This window comes from Typopeltis vanoorti, chromosome 25, assembly GCF_054136105.1.
Source record: "Typopeltis vanoorti isolate ZY-2024b chromosome 25, IOZ_Tvanoo_1.0, whole genome shotgun sequence".
NCBI lineage: Eukaryota > Metazoa > Arthropoda > Arachnida > Uropygi > Thelyphonidae > Typopeltis > Typopeltis vanoorti.
In genome coordinates, this window is record NC_143573.1 from 65,998,760 (window position 1) to 66,017,009 (window position 18,250).

The 18,250-nt window shown below is 33.1% G+C and overlaps 1 protein-coding gene across 3 annotated transcripts in view; it reads left to right on the top strand.

The window, feature by feature from the left end:
• LOC150092812 (carabin-like) overlaps positions 1-18,250 on the top strand; it is a 183,878-nt gene that overhangs the window by 28,489 nt on the left and 137,139 nt on the right. For all 3 annotated transcript variants that reach the window (XM_090414655.1, XM_090414656.1, XM_090414657.1), the window contains exon 4: positions 13,519-13,675. In XM_090414655.1, the coding sequence (XP_090270781.1) occupies positions 13,519-13,675 (157 nt within the window). The remainder of the gene's footprint in view (positions 1-13,518; positions 13,676-18,250) is intronic.

Below are 18,250 nucleotides of genomic sequence, written 5' to 3' on the forward strand. Positions count from 1 at the left end.
AGCTAATGTAAATATCAGATCTCTATACAAAGCAGGAAAACTCCAAATTCTACAAGAGAATCTGAAAAAGGATAAAGTGGGATATTATAGGAATCTCAAACTCACTGCAAGATAAGGATGCCTAAACATGCCAGAGGGCAAATTATTCTATTTGGAAAGAAGAAACAATGTACATAGAGAAGGAGTTGCAATTCTAATAAAACAAAATCTTACTGCAAGTATAACAGATATCAAGCCTATCTCATCCAGAATAATAGAAATTAGACTAAAAGCCAAAGAAAAAAGACTACACATAAAGGTTATTCAGATTTATGCACCGGATGCAAGTCACAATGAAGAAGACATCGAACTATTCTATAACGATCTCCAAAAAGAAATAGATAATATCAACTTCAGAGACATCTTATTCATAATTGGAGATTTCAATGCTAAGATCGGTACTTTCAGAGAAGAGCTAAAAGATGTAATGGGGAAATTTGGAATTGGAACTGAAAATGTAAGGGGAGAAACTATGCTCAATTTCTGCAAAGAAAACAACCTTGTTATCTCAAACACAATGTTTTAACATAGATCTAGTTTTAAATACACCTGGACCTCACCAGATAGAGAAATAGAAAATTGTATAGATTATATCCTAATTAGAAATAAATGGAATTTATTTCTAATTAGGATATAATCTAAGAACACTCAAAAGCCTAGAGCTGGATACAGACCATGAACTCCTCTTCTCTGCAACAATAGGGATAAAATTCAAAGTCAACTGTAAAAGAAATAGAATTGATGAACTCCACATGGAAAAGTTAAAAAATAATTAAATAAGATTAGACTACATTAAGAAAATTGAAGAAATTAATAGGACTCAAACAGATGAAATTGAAAACCTTTGGAAAACAGGAAAAGAAATATTAATTAATTTGGCAAGGGAAACTTTAGGAATTTATAAGAGACCCAATTATAAATGGATAACATCTGAAATTTTAGAAAAATGTGAAGAAAAAAGAAAACTAAAAACAAAAATAAACAGACATACCTTAGAAGAAAACAAGAAAAAATACGAACAACTGAAAAACGAAATTGATAAACTCTGTAGACAGGCTAAAAAAACTGGCTAAACAAAAAAGCAGAAAAATGCAGTGAAGCATATAAACACCATAACTCAAAAACATTACATAACAGAATTATAGAGATTACAAAAGACTTTTCACCACTACCTCTAACAATGATCAACCATCAGGGCAAGGAAACAGGAAATCCAAATGTGATAAAAGCAATATGGATGGAACACTACCAAGAAACATTTAAGAATGAAAGCAATAACTACCTCATAACAAAGCCTCACACTAACTCAAGACATGATGTATTAATGATCCTTCCACTGGAAGTGGAAAATGCTCTAAAGCAAATGAAATCTGACAAAGCACCAGAGATAGACCAAATTCCATCAGAACTCTGGAAAGAAGGAAAGCAAACAACTTTAAAATTCTTTACCACACTTTTCAACAAAATCATTAAATCAGGAGAAATACCAGAAGATCGGAGAACAGAAATTATCATACCAATAACAATGGTATTTCCCTATTGAGGGTTCCTGGCAAGATCTATGCAAGTATACTTGAGAAACGGTTGAGAAGAATTGTGGAAGAAAAGCTTGGTGAAGAACAAGCTGGATTCAGGTAAAACAGAGGCTGTCAGGATCAGATCTTGACTTTACGACAAATAGTCGAGAAAGCATGGGAATATAACAAAGATCTGTATTTAAGCTTTGTCGATTTGGAAAAGGCATATGATAAGGTGCCAAGAGAGAAGCTATTCAATACGCTGCAGTTATATGGTGTCAATGGGGCATTATATCAAGCAATACTTAGTCTTTATTTGAGTTATAAGTCAGCAGTTAGAATTGAAGGAAGTACAGGAAGATGGTTTAATGTTAAATCTGGTGTGAGACAAGGATGTACATTATCGATAATGTACATCCTTGTACATTATCGTACATCCTCTGTTACTCATTATCTATATGGATCACATCATGAAGGAATGTGGTATTAAACCTGATATCAAAATTGGAGATGTTAATGTCAGCTCTTTGCTTTATGCGGATGATGTTATACTTCTAAATAAATCCGCTACAAGTCTGCAAGATTCTCTGACTAAATTGAATAGCTGTTGTAATAGATATGGTATGAAGGTCAACAATAAAAAGACAAAGACAATGAAAATAGGCAGAATCATTGAAAATGTCAACTGTGTTGTGAATGGAGAACCTGTGGAACAAGTAAAACATTTCAGCTACTTAGGCATGATTTTTACTGAAGATGGTAAATTAAATATAGAAATTGACAACAGAATCAGCAAAGCTGGTATGGTGGGAAGTCATTTGAATAAATTCCATATGAAATAAGAGAGAAATTAGTCGGAACACTAAATTAGCTGTATATAAGACAGTATTCAAACAAGTTTTAACTTATGGATCTGAGAGCTGGGTCAGAAGTAAAACACTTGACCAAAGACTAGAGACCGCAGATATGAGAGTCCTGAGAATGATTAGAGGCGTGAACAGATGGCATCAATGGCAATATCATATTAAAAATGAGGATATTAGGAAAGAACTTGACATTGTCAGCATCCAGGAATGCATTAGCATAGCTAATCTCAGGTGGTATGGTCACTTAAATAGAATGGGAGAGGAAAGATTAGCAAAACAAGTGTTCTCTGCCAGGTTGGCAGGAAAACAACCCAGAGGAAGACCAAGATATAGCTGGATTGATACGGTACAAAGTGCCTTAGATGATAGAAATATAAGATCTGATAATGTTGGAGTCTTGACAAGTAACAGACTGATTTGGAGGAAAATTGTAGATAGGAAGTTAGTAATGATGTAATTTTTTCATGTAGTACTGTCATATCCTGTACACCCCTTGAGGGTACATGGCAGGAATTTGATGATGATGATGATACCAATGGCTGAGTAATGTGAGTAATCACATTACTCAGCCATGCTTACAAAATATTTACAAGAGTATTACAGAACAGAATAAACAGCACGTATGAGATCATTCTTAGTGAAGAACTGGCAAGCTTCAGAAAGAATCGCTCCGCATTGGATCAGATCTTTGTAATACAAAGACTAGCAGAATTATACTGGGAACATAACAAAAATATCTATTACTGTTTTATAGATTTTAAGCAGGCATTCGACTCAATAAACAGAGTAACTTTATTAAGAATATTAAAACAGAAACAATCGATGAAGATACCCTAAACTTCTTAGAAAAATATTATAGTCTCACAGAAGCAATAATTAAATTCAACAGTATAACAACAGATAAAATAAACATCAGTAAAGGAGTAGCCCAAGGATGTCCCATCTTCCCATACCTTTTAACATCTACCTAGCGGATATGGTTAACCAAGCCTTGGAAGGAGAAAAAGTGGTCAACCTAAATAATTATAACCTTAATAACATAAAATATGCAGATGACATTACAATAATTACAGACACAAAAGAAAAGATGGTGAACCTAATACCCAAACTAACCAATACAGCTAAAGAATACAGCATGACCATAAATACAGACAAAACAAAAATCTTGATAATTGGAAAAAACAAAGAAAAAGTAAACTTCTCCTTGAATGGATCAACAATTGAACAAGTAAAACAATTCAACTATTTGGGAACAGTAATAACAGAACACTTAGATACCATGCTCACTATTAAACATAGAATATCGACTGCATGGTCATCATTTAATAAGCTAGGAAAAATCTGGAAAAATAATAAAATCTCCAAACCTCTAAAAATAAAATTATATAATGCAATTATAATACCCACTGTGCTATATGCTTCAGAAACTTGGACACTCAAGAAGACAGAGATATGAAAACTGGAGGCTTTCACAATGAAATGTCTCAGAAATATAAATAAAACAAAATGGACAGAAAAGAAAACAAATGAAACTATAAGACAAGATGTAAAATATACAAACTCATTAATAGAAAATATCAAAAGAAAACAACTTTAATGGTACGGACATGTCGAGAGAATGCCATCAAAAAGGCTACCCAACCTCATTAATCTGTATGCAAGATTAAAAGAAAAAAAGGAAGACCAAGAACCGGATTACAAACATATAGCCAGCTCACCAACCATGCAAGAAACCAAGACTCCTGGAGGTTGTTGTGGAAACACGGAAGACTCAGCCTGTTCCCGACGGAAGAGGACAGTAAGTATTGCAGTCAAAGCCTTTAAATGAAATTTTGATATTTAAGATCTTAACTGAAATTTGTCAAGTCATCTCCATTTGATTTAATTGAACTACTTAGTGGTGAATTTACCTGTTGTGCATAAAGTGCTCTCAGATGGAACAAAGAGATGAAGTCATGATCCTGAATGACCAATGAAAGCATGGTGTGTGTGTGGTTGGAGTGGGGGCAGTAAAGATCAGTTTGTTAAGAAAAATGACAACCAATCACCTTCTAGGATAATCTTTTTTTTTTTTTTTTTTAAATTGTATTCTTATGAGACTGTTCAACTTCTGGTACAATAGTACTATGGGTGGGGAAAAAATTGAAAATGAAGAGACTTTTTAATATTGGATTTGAATACATTTTGGAACTTATAAGAAAGAGTGTCAAATAAAAAGTCAGCTGTAGAGAAAATAATGAAAAAAAGTTTGTTCTGTAAGTTTGGAGTTGAACTGTGAAAGACTTCAATAACCACTGCACATGTTATGGATTTAGAGTAGGAAGAAGGAATTATGTCAAACCATTAATTACAAAGCTTGAGGATGATCTTGGAAGAACAAAATTTATAAACAGATAGATGGTACCTTTATGGGGTGTCCCCTCTCCCCCCCATCAATTTTTTTTATGGAAGATGTTGAAAAACAAGCTTTTGACTCAGCTTCTCTCATTGTTTATCTGGTTGAGATATAGATGTCTTTTCCATTTGGTCTCATGACCCAGACACATTAGATACTTTTCTATATCACCTCAGTAACTTTCATCTTAGAATCCAATTTACAATGGTAAAGGAAACTAATAATAGTCTGGCCTTTCTAGACACTTTGATCACCTGCCTACCTAATGGTAACCTGTCCTTTTCAGTATATAGAAAATCCCCTCACACAAGCAGATACATTCAAAAACTTTTCCATCATCCCCCCCCCCCCCCACTAATATGGTGTCATAAAAACACTATCCCATATCTACAGTCATGACTATGGTCAATCTGACCTTACAGACCATGTTTTGAATACAGCTCACTGAATCAATTGGAAAAAGACCATCAACTGATCTTTGATTAGCTCAAGGTTTCCAAATCTAAGTGGAGGAATTAGCAGTCAACATCTGTTAATTCCTCTGCTCTAGATATATGCTGTGAAAAATTTCAGAAAACCTGTGCTGTTGCTCATAGCATTTCCAGAACATCTGATCAGTTCTGGCATTTAGATCTGCCGTGAACCTTGGCAAAATCTATACTGATGGTTGTTGATTAATAAGTGGGCTTTCAGATAGTGAAGAAGTTGACTGTTGACCTTTGCCATTATTTTAGCAAGGAATAGGGTAAAGGCAATAAGTTGGTAGCTTGATGGCAGGCTTATATACCTATTTTGGAATGGACTGAACATAAGCTTACTTTCTTGTGTTGGGTTAGGTGCCAACTGAGTGTAAAAGAGAATAGAGACAATATAGGATGGTTATTAGTTCAATCAAGCACATCTTTTATATAAATTAGGGTGATACCATCAGAACCTGAAGACTCTTTAGTATTTAGGTTATTTGAAACTTCTGTTGTGTTTCAGGAGAAAGACCACAGGAGGCATGTAATGCACTGTTTCTGGTATTGGTGAAGGTAACTTGCCTAGGCTGTCTCTGCAAGAGGTCATATTTCCATTTAGATGTTGTTGCAGCAGTACTATCTAGATGAGAAAGATGCAGAAGCAAAGATGAGCAGAAATTCTGCTTGTTCCTTTTCAAGGGAACCATAAAATACAACTGTCATTTGTAGAAAATTTGCAGAAAACCCTTTTGTGGACTAAATGTGGCATCAACTTCTTCAAACCACTAAGCAAAGTGGTGATGGTGGTGTTTCATATTTGGCATTTTTGCCAACTAAAAAGGTTATTCTTTTACAGCAGGAATACTTGATGAAATCATCAGTTCCCTTTTGCAGAAACAAGTCTCACCATAATGTGAATTGACAAGGCATGGCTATGTTTTGCACTTCAATTGACCATTAGTTGCCTAAGGAGCATATATAGCAGCAGGATTACTTTAGTAAGAATTGAAGGGAGAAAAATAGATATATTGATCATAAAGTTTTATTGCCCTTTTTAGGAATAGGTTGAATATGGACTAATGAAATGCATCAGGACAAAGTGATTTTTTGTTATCCATTTTCTGTGAGAAATGGTACTTTCAGAAGAAACTGAAGATGGTACTTTTGTGATTGTTCATTCTAATAAACCTAGTATGACCAGAGCCTGACAAATTATGCAAAATTCTAGTTGCCATGAAAAAAAAATGTACTGGCCCAAGATATCCCTCTCATTTTTTAATGATATGTCCAATAAAGACAATAGGAATCCATAAAGTGATTGGGACTATGTCATTGTTTGAACATTTCTTTTGTGTGAATCATTCGAAGAATGAGAGCAATAATAAAAATAGAAAGAACAGTAAAAACAGCAGTGTCTTTTTTTGGAAAATAAAGTTTGCTCCATTAATTTTTGTTACTAGAATGGCCATTTATATTATGCATATTCTTCTCTGGTTGCTTCAAGTTAAAAAAAAAAAAAAATAGAAAGTTTTTTATTAAATTAAAAAAGTACTTCCTGTCTGCAGCCATTGGACAGGAGAAAATATCTACTTGCAACCAAGTGGATGAGTGTCTTTGTAGAGCCCTTGGCATTATCATTAATCAAGTGGCTTTTTTTTTTTTTATATTCTGCTAGTATCCTACACACTGTGACATACTTCTTCAGCAGTATGTAGTTTAGTAAAGTGAATACATATAAAAGCAGAATAAATCTTGAAACATAAACTAGTATTAATATATTAATAAAATCTGTTTCCACTGTTATTTATTCTCTATATGGATCACATTATGAAAGAAAGTGGTATTAAATCTGATATCAAAATTGGCAATGTTAATCTTAGCTCTTTACTTTATACAGATGAAGTTATACTTCTGAATAAATCCAGTACAAGTCTCCTAGATTCATTGACTAAATTGAATAACTGTTGCAATAAATTTGGTATGGAAAATCAGCAATAAAAAGATGACAGTAAAAACAGGCAGAAGAATTAAATTAAAGATACCAAGAAATTATATACTTGGTTTAATCCTTTATTCAAGTGTAAGGCAAACAAGTTTGCACCTGAACTATATAGAAGCTTATAACTTCACATCACTTGCCTTAGTATCCCATAATGCAAAGTTATGGGATACACATATCCTTACGAGTATGTATAACACTATGTGTTATTGGAGGGTTTACTACCCAGACCGGTTTAGAACTTTATTGAAGTCTTGTCAGTGGGAGCTAGACCCAGAGGTGATACCAAGGTTGAAGTAATGCAGAAGTCATATTTTCATATATGAGTTATCAAAATGCGTCACACCTTACTATTAAAATACTCTGGATTAGAGGTAGTTGGAAGTTTTTCCAATTGGTTATACCAAAAATTTAAAGATACCAAGAAATTATATGCTTGGTTTAATCCTTTATCCAAGTGTAGGCAAACAAGTTTGTGCCTGAACTATTTTGCCCCAGTCCTGAAAATAGTTCAGGTGCATACTTGTTTGCCTACACTTGGAAAAAGGATTAAACCAAGTATATAATTTCTTGGTATCTTTAATTTATAGTATAACCAAGCAGAAAAACTTCCAACAGCCAGAAGCATTGAACACATCAACTGTATCCTAAATGGAGATCCTATAGAACAAGTAAAACATTTCAGCTGTTTAGGCAATTTTTAGTGAAGATGGCAAATTAAATATGGAAATAGACAACAGAATTAGTAAAGCTGGTATAATAGGAAGTCAGGTGAATAAATTTATATGGAATAAGAAAGAATTAATCAAAACACTTAATTAGCTGTTTACAAGATAGTGTTCAAACCAGTTTTAACTTAAGGATCTCACAGGCAGAAGCATTAAATTAAAGATACCAAGAAAAAAGCACTTAATGGAGTTCTGAGATAGATTAGGGGACTGAACAGATAGCAGTATCATATTAAAAATGAGGATATTAGGAAAGAACTTGCCATTTCTAGCATTCAGGATTGTGTTAGTATAGGTAATCTCAGATGGTACAGTCACTTAAACAGAATGGGAGAGGAAAGATTAGCAAAGCAGTGTTCTTTGCCAATCTGGCAGGAAAAAGTTTCAGAGGAAGACCAAGATATAGGTGAATTGATACAGTATAAAGCGCCTTAAAAGACAGAAATATAAGATGTGATAATATTGGATACTTGACATTTAACAGATTAATTTGAAGAAAAATTGTTTATTGATGTTAGTAATGGTGTAACTTTCATGTAGTATTGTCATAATATCCTGTACCCCCCCCCTCCCCACCCAAGGGTACTTATCAGGAATTTGATGATGATAAAACCTGTTTTAAAATTGATAGTTAATATGATTCACGCGTGCATCTCGCACAGTGCTCATTGTTGATCTGATCAGTAAAGGGGACAATACATGTTGCAAGTCTGGAATGGGAAGTATCATTTACCAAAGACTTTAATGCAAGAATTCTAGGAACCAGGAATTGTTTTTGATATCAGTGCAATGAAACCAACCAAGTGAAAAAAAAAGGGGGGGGGGGAGTCAGACATAAGTTACAGCCAGTAATTTTTGCAAGGGACCAGAAAACATGACTGCCATTTGCAAAAAGCTTCCTGCTTTAGGCCTTTAGATTTGTTTAACATTTCTTTGTAACTACTTCAAATTTATAAACAAACAGTTTGATGAAAACCAATTGCAATGTGTTTGGTTCTTATCTTGTCCAGCTTTAGTGAATTCTTTGTTGAGCCAAAGAATAGATAGGGGAAGAGAATTTAAAGTGGAATGGGAATGAATGAATGCTTCCATATACCAATACTCAGTGCAGTCTTTGAATCAGAAAAAAGAGCCAAAGAATCCAACCAGAAAATTAAGCAACAGAAATCATGAAGATCATCCCATTTGGTATTCTCATAATGCTTAAATGACAACACGTCGATCAGAGTGCTTGTGTGAAAGTTGTTCACTGAGAAAAGAAATCACTGCTTGACTGTGGTCTGAAGTACTCAGAGGACAAACAATATCTATAGTGTACTTAAAAGGTCACTGGTGAAAGAGAGATCAGAACTGTTCAAAGAGTGGTTCAGGTTATTTGGTGCTAGGTAATCTTAACCATTAAGCATATGAACAGTTTGTTGGTCATTGGTGATAGTGAATACCTTGGGTTTTTACTAGTCATATCAGTGAAGTTTAGATAAGAAAGTCAGTTGGAGTTGGGAACATTAAAATTCAAAGAAAATGAACTCACTATTGGGAAAGCTATATCTGAAGAAAATCAAATAAGAATGGTTGAGAAATTAGGAGAAAAATAGGCATATCAAATGAATTTGATACAATAAGGCACAGATTTTTGCAGGAAAACACTGAGTCTTGCTATTTTTGCTTCAAACAACTGTTTTTATTTTAATGTAGACAATCTGGAATATTAGTCATGTCAATTAATTTACTAGGGGTGATTAATGGTCAAAGCTGTATAACTGAGAGGAGACCTCCACATAGCCTTTAAAGGAATGCAGAGAAACGACCAGAGCTTCTAACCTAATGTCCAATCCTCACCTTCTCGTGGTGCACCCTGTTGGGTATCTACCTGGATACTGAACAAACAAGGATGGGCTGGCAATTTGGGATTTAGCCGACCAAATTGTATTCTTATTGGTTAAACCAAAATACAAAATGATGGTACAACATGACAAAATTTCATGCCGGCTGGGGCGTCGCCCGGTTAAACAAGACCCCCGTTGTTTTCGCCAGGGAACCAACACGAACAGCGAAAAGTCAGCTACTGGAACAAATCTGAAAACACACCCCAACTCAACATCATCAGAGTTAAAGATCGGTACTATCAACATAAGAAGCCTGAATGGCAAAGAAATAGAGCTAGCTGAGAAATTAGATAAGTACTAGATCGACATAATACGGGTGACTGAAACAAAAAAGACAAAAACTGGTGAGATCTTTCTGAGCAATAAATACAAAATGTTATATTCAGGCAATGACAGTCAAGGAAAAGATGGAGCAGCTATAGTATTCAATACTAAATACGAGGCTAATCTTCTTGAATGGCAGGCAGTCTCAAGTAGAGTAATGTGGGCAAATATGAGAATGGGGAACTGGACAATGAGACTTATTTGTGCCTATGGTCTCACAGAAGGTTCTACTAAGGTAGAATTGGAGGAATTTTTTGAGGCTTTAGAAAAAGCAACTGACACAATGAAAAAGGAAAAGTTGGTCCTTGTTGGGGATCTAAATAGCAGAGTAGGAAATGATTGTCAGACATACAAAAATATTTTGAGAAAATTTGGAGAAAAGAGCAAAGTTAATAATAATGGCAAATATCTGTTGGATTTCTGCTCAGGACATGGATTGGTTATTACTAACACCATGTTCCAACATAAAAATGTGCACAAATTCACATGGAGAGAAGAGGCTAGGAATAAGAAAAGTCTCATTGACTATGTTATTGTTGATAGTGATGTTTTCTCCCTGGTGCAGGACACCAGAGTGTACAGAGGATTTGAAATTGGAAGTGATCACTATTTAGTCTTGAGCAGGATAAAATTGAATTTCATATTGAAAAGAATAACATGTAAGAAAGTTTTAAAGCGAATAAAAGTTGAGCAGCTCTCTGATGTGAACTGTATTCTAAAATACACAAAGATTACTGAAGAAAAAATGAAAGAGTTTGAGGACAGGAATCAAACCTTGGAGATTCAGTGGCAAGCCTTAAAGAAAACCCTGATTGATTCAGCTAGTGAAATTCTCTGCAAGGATAGAAAAATTAGAACTCCATGGTGGACACAGGAAGTTAGAGAGGCAGTGGAGGAAAAGAAGAAAGCATATCAAAAGTTCCTGGCAAATAAGTCAGCTTGTGCTCTTAGAGAATACAGAGACAAATCGAAACACTGTGTAAAACTAGCTAAACAAAAGTCATGGGAGGACTTTGGCAAGAACATAGAAAATAAATATCAAGAAGGTGGCAAAATATTCTGGAGGTTGCTGAAGGAGCTTACGAATGGAGGAAAGAGTGCTGTAAGAGGAGTTAGAGATGATAAATGTGACATGAAACGGGAGAAAAAGATATCCTTGAAGTATGTAGTAATTTGAAAAACTGCTAAATGAAACAAGCAGTGATGAGAGCACAGTGGTAAAAAACACTGACCAGGCATGCAGTCAGGAATACATATCCATACTTGAAGTAGAAAAAGCCATCAAAGGCTTGAAAAGTGGAAAGGCAGCAGGAGTAGATGATATTCAACCAGAAATGCTGAAGTATGGTGGTATAAAAGTCTTACAGTGGCTGCACTGTATAGTTCAGAATGCCTGGACAGAGGGACGAATTCCCGATGATTGGAGTAGAGCTCTCATAGTACCCGTACATAAAAAGGGAAATAAAACTGAATGTGAGAATTACAGAGGTATATCCCTATTGAGTGTTCCTGGCAAGATATATGCAAGTATACTTGAGAAACGGTTGCGAAGAATTGTGGAAGAAAAGCTTGGTGAAGAACAAGCTGGATTCAGGTCAAATAGAGGCTGTCAGGAGGAACACTATTTGTTGTAAAGTGAATCTTCACTTTATGACAAAGAGTGGAGAAATCATGGGAATATAACAAAGATCTGTATTTAAGTTTTGTCGATTTGGAAAAGGCATATGACAAGGTGCCAAGAGAGAAGCTATTCAATACGCTACAGTTATATGGTGTCAATGGGGCATTATATCAAGCAATACTTAGTCTTTATTTGAGTTGTAAGTCAGCAGTTAGAATTAAAGGAAGTATAGGAAGATGGTTTAATGTTAAATCTGGTGTGAGACAAGGATGTACATTATCCCCTCTGTTATTCGTTATCTATATGGATCACATTATGAAGGAAAGTGGTATTAAACATGATATCAAATTTGGAGATGTTAATGTCAGCTTATTGCTTTATGCGGACGATGTTATACTTCTAAATAAATTTGCTACAAGTCTGCAAGATTCCCTAACTAAGAGTGAATAACTGTTGTAATAGATATGGTATGAAGGTCAGCAATAAAAAGACAAAGACAATGAAAATAGGCAGAATCATTGAAAATGTCAACTGTGTTGTGAATGGAGAACCCGTGGAACAAGTAAAACATTTCAGCTACTTAGGCACAATTTTTACTGAAGATGGTAAACTAAATACAATAATAGACAACAGAATCAACAAAGCTGGTATGGTAGGAAGTCAACTGAATAAATTTATATGGAATAAGAGAGAAATTAGTCGGAACACTAAATTAGCTGTATACAAGACGGTGTTCAAACGTTTTAACTTATTGATCTGAGAGCTGGGTCAGAAGTAAAGCACTTGACCAAAGACTAGAGACTGCAGATATGAGAGTCCTGAGAAAGATTAGAGGCGTGAACAGATGGCATCAATGGCAATATCATATTAAAAATGAGGATATTAGGAAAGAACTTGACATAGTCAGCATCCAGGAATGCATTAGCAGAGCTAATCTCAGGTGGTATGGTCACTTAAACAGAATGGGCGAGGAAAGATTAGCAAAACATGTGTTCTCTGCCAGGTAGGCAGGAAAACGCCTCAGAGGAAGACCAAGATATAGGTGGATTGATATGGTACAAAGTGCCTTAGACAATAGAAATATAAGATCTGATAATGTTGGAGTCTTGACAAGTAACAGACTCATTTGGAGGAAAATTGTAGATAGGAAGTTAGTAATGATGTAAATTTTTCATGTAGTAGTATCATATCCTGTACACCCCTTGAGGGTACAAGGCAGGAATTTACTATGATGATTCATTTACTAAAGCTTTATATTCAGTGTTCTAATATTGTTGCCAAATATTAAATCCCTTCATTTTCTTATCTTCTCCAATCCATATGTTGTTAGTGGTTTGAACAGTATCATGTTGAGTGTTCAGGCCTCAGCTATCAACAGCAGCTATTTAGAATATTATGCAAATTTTTTTATTCTTTACAATTGTGCATCAAAAATATAATGAAAATAAGTCCCCCAAAAACTGCTGGTGTTATTTTTTGCAATGTTAGGCTTGTGCAATATTATGTGAATATATCTCCTTTCTCTTTTTTCCCTCCATTTCCTCCAGACTTAAGTTTTGATAGACACAATGATTTTTTGAGAATATCTTTTGGTGATATGAATATTTCACTATTAACTTTAAGGATGTGTGCAAGGTTTAATTTTTTTTATATAAATATAAAAAATATTTTAATAAATTCAGAGTGAAGCTAATATACTAAGAGAACAGATGGTTCAGTTGGGTATTAGTGAATATAATACCAGTGAAAGTGAGCAGATTCTTTCTAGAATGGGACAAGAAACGGCTACATCCCCAGGAGTTGACCCTGCAACTTTAAGACAAATTTGTGTTGATGTTGGTGAGTTAAATTTATTTTAATTAAAATTATTTATATTAAAACAAACTGTTACTTATTCTAATTGGTAAATATAGCTCAAGAAAAGCTATATTTCTTAACTAAACAAAAGAAAGCGACATTTCTGTGAATTTGGCCAAAATCTTTGGTAGTATATATGCACTATTAGAAACCGTACTACTTCACCACATCCATGCTGACTTCACTCAAGTTACTTTGTTATTGTATTTTTGTCGGGCAATTTTCTATCACTTTCCTTATAGGATTTTAGGGTCCACATTCAATAGCTATTTCAGCCTTTTTGGACCCTCATCAGTGATCAGAAATATATACATGTTATTTAACAGTTAAATAACATGTATATGCTTTTAATTGAATGTGAAAATACTTCATATGATTTATAGTTGTTTTTTTTTTTTTAAAGGCTTCTACTTGGTAAATGCAAACCTAAGAATTTTTGACAACAAGAAAAAAGCAAATGAATGTTTTCAGCATGAAATCAGTTTCTGATAGCATGAGCATACAGCAATCACTTCCCCTTTGCCACTAGTTATTTTTTGAATTGCAAATACAATTAGCAGTTGATAGTTGCCTTATAAGCCACTGAATATTTGAAGATGCTGGAATTGCATTACGGATACCAGTCACTTGCAAAACGTTTATACTGTATGCCCACAAATGCGACACCCTTCGACATTTTTGCACATGTCAGAAGGAGGATCATCCATTCCGATTATAGGGTAATCAATCCATCTTTTGGGATCAGTTGTTTATTATTACACGTCGGAAAATTAACTTTTCTTTTATGAACATTGTAGTTTTTAAAGTAGTAACTATTTTGCTTGTATAACAGTTGGAAAATTTTACATATAAAGCAGGTGATTTTGTGTGTTGGTGACCAATTTGTATATCAGCTTATTTCTTTTTCCTCTTCAACATGAACTAGCTCTTCTTGGCAAGTTTCCAGACTAGGGTCTTGAATCTGTAGTTGGACAGTAGGTTCAAAACTAAACATTCATTTGCTTATTCAGCTATAAAATAATAATGGAAATATGTGGGTTTTTTTCTTTTTTCTTGTAACGATTTTTACTGATATTGATAATACTATTTTGTGATTCCTGAAGATGGTAATGTAAAATTATCAAAATATAGGAAGTATTAATTAAAGATTTTAATTAATATTCTAGTATACTAGTATTCTAGTATATTTCTCAGGGGCATTGGTGAGTATGGGCATGGCAAACCCGAGATACCCAAGCTAGACCTGATCTTACTTCTTACAATATACACTTGGTATATCATATCTGGAGATTGGTCTTCTTTCCCTCTACACTCTCTAACTTCTTACTCCTTACAACCTCCCCAAGTGCTATTAGAGCAATTCGAGGACAAGGGAGAGGAGCGATTCTTTCCTCTCAAACTGTAGTTTACACTATCTACTAAAAAAAGGCAAGCCTAGTTGTCTTAACTAGGCTTGCCTTTTTACTGGACAGAAAACATGGGAAACAACCGCAAACTGGAAAAGGTTAAGAAACTTTGGAAAAAGAAAAATGTAGTGAAATATAAAGGCTTCTACCAAATAGAAGCCTTTAAAAAAAAAACAACTATAAAACAACTATAGATAAATTTTAAATGACGAAAATATAGAAATTGCAGTGCTTACAGAAACAAAAAAGAAACTTAAAGGAACAAAAGAAACAGCTAACTACAATATCGTATATAGTGGAGTGGACAAACAAATACATGCAAAAGCTGGTGTAATGATTTGGATCCATAAATCAATTAAAGCAAAAATAATTCATTATACATACTGGAATGAAAGAATATTAGAAGAGCAATTAAAATTAAATAAAGAAAATTTAACATTTGTTCCTGAAGAAGGAAAAGAAGAGGAATATGAATACTTTTACAAAAAGTTACAAGGAATATATGAAAAATTAAATAAAACAGAGACTTTATAATTATAGCCGCAGATCTTAATGCCAGAAGAGGAATGAAAAAAATTAACAATAATATACAAAAATTTGGAGAACGATAATATACAAAAATAGAAAGGAACTCATTGATTATACAATATATAATAATTTAAAAATAATGAATACATTTTACAAACATAAAAATATATATAAATATATGTGGTGTGCAAGAAGACAAAAATCAATAATAGACTACTTTATGGCAAATGAAAAAGCAGCAAACCTCTTCCTAGATGTTAGAGTTAGAAGAGGGCCAGAAATTGACACAGATCATTATTTAGTATAGGCAAAACTAAGATTTCCAAACTGGCTACAAAAAATACAAAAAAAAAAATAAACAAACTAGAGAAACAAGATCTAATTACAAAGTAAGACTACTAAATGATTCAAGTATAAGACAGTTATACCAACAGAGGATTAATAACTACTTAGAAAAAATACAAGAAAATGAAGACATTTAGAAAGAATGGAATAATATAAAAGAAATTATTGCATCAGCAGCATATGAAAGTCTAGGAACACACAAAAAAATATCATACAAATAAAAAAAATATCATACAAATAAAAAAATTACATATATGGGACAATGAAATAAAAACAATTGAAAATAAAAAGCTGGCTTTTCAAAGATAGTCAAGAAGCAAAAAACAAGAAGATGATATTGAAAATAAAAAAAGAAGAGCAATAGCCAAAAGAGAAACTAGAAAGACACATAGAGAAAGCTGGGAAAAATTTGTATCATATCTAGAAAATGACATACAAAATAAGACCCAGTGCATACAAAACACTAAAACACATGAATGCAGATATAAAAGAAACTGCAAATATAAATTGTGAAATAGATGTAAAAGAATTCTTGGATTACTTTACAGATCTTTAGGCGGATAATACTGGCATCAAAAATAATTACACCAGAAACTTACAAAATACCTTAAATGATAACAATGAAAGAATTAAAGGACAACCTAAATAAAATAAGAAATGGCAAATCAGCAGGAGAAGATGGGACAAACTCCGAACTGTATAAATTTGCTGGAAAAAAATTTCATCAACGATTACTAAAATTTTTAAATAAAATATATATAAATGGACAAATACCAATAGAATGGAATACAAGCATAGTTAATACGTATATTTAAAAAAGGGAATAAAACAAAACCTGCTAATTACAGAGGAAAACTAAATTTTAATTACAGAGAATTAAAACTAAACCTGCTAATTCAATAAAATAATAAATTAGTTATTAATTTATTGAATGCATGCTACAAAATATATAGCAGAATACTTAATGAAAAACTGAAAATATAACAGTGACAAAATATTATTAGAATGTCAAAATGGATTTAGAAAAGGCTGCTCTATAATTGATGCAGCTTTCTGTTTAAAACTACTTATAGAAAAAAGAAGAGAATTTAATTTGGAAACTCGTATTTTGTTTATAGATTACGAAAAAGCATTTGACAAAGTAAAAAGATATATACTGTTTCATATATTACAAAGAATAAATATAGCTAATATTTTATTACATGCAATATTGAATATATATAAAGATAATGAAATAAAAATAAATGAAAAGTTGTCTGAAAAACATCTATAAACCAAGGAGTAAGACAGGGATGATCTTTGTCTCCAACACTTTTCAATATTTACATTAATGAAATATTAATACAGTGGAACACCTTAAACAATCAAGGTATAGAAATTTCTTGAAATAACAAAATAAATACACTATTATTCGCAGATGATCAGGTAATAATATCAGATAAGGAAGACAATTTACAAAGAGCAATACAGTAATCCCTTGATAAGTGCATCATTTTTTTCGCTACTTAAATTCGATTAGTGCACCTATATAAATCTTAAAAATAAATGTTACAGATTTTAAAAATTTTTGATCTATACATTTTTATGGCGAACTATTTTTAAAAATCACTCACCAGAATGAAATAATTTAGTTACTGATTTAAAACATTTTACAAAGTTATTTTTAATGGCATATTACATTATGTTCCAAATTTTTACTGCCAAAATTTATGTCGTCTGCTATAGTACGCCCACAGATTCGAGACCCTTCAACACTTCTGTGTATGTCACAAAAAGGAGAATCCATTCCGATAATAGGATAATCAAATCATCTTCTGGGATGAGTTGTTTGTTATTACTCGTCAGAAAATTAACTTCTCTTTTATGATAATTGTAGTTTTTAAAGTGGTAACTATTTTGCTTGTATAACATTTGGGAAATTATATCTATAAAGCAAGTGATAATAGGATAATCAAATCATCTTCTGGGATGAGTTGTTTGTTATTACTCGTCAGAAAATTAACTTCTCTTTTATGATAATTGTAGTTTTTAAAGTGGTAACTATTTTGCTTGTATAACATTTGGGAAATTATATCTATAAAGCAAGTGATTTCGCGTGTTGGTGAACAATTCGTACGTCTTTTATTTCTTTGTCCCCTTCAACGATAACGTACAAGACTTAATTAAATCTCATTCTGAAGAACTGAGTGATTCCGACCTGCTAAATTTAGATGCACAGTGGGAAGATCCTGAAAAATATGAAGAAAATTTAACCACTGATAGTCAGCCAAAAGAGATT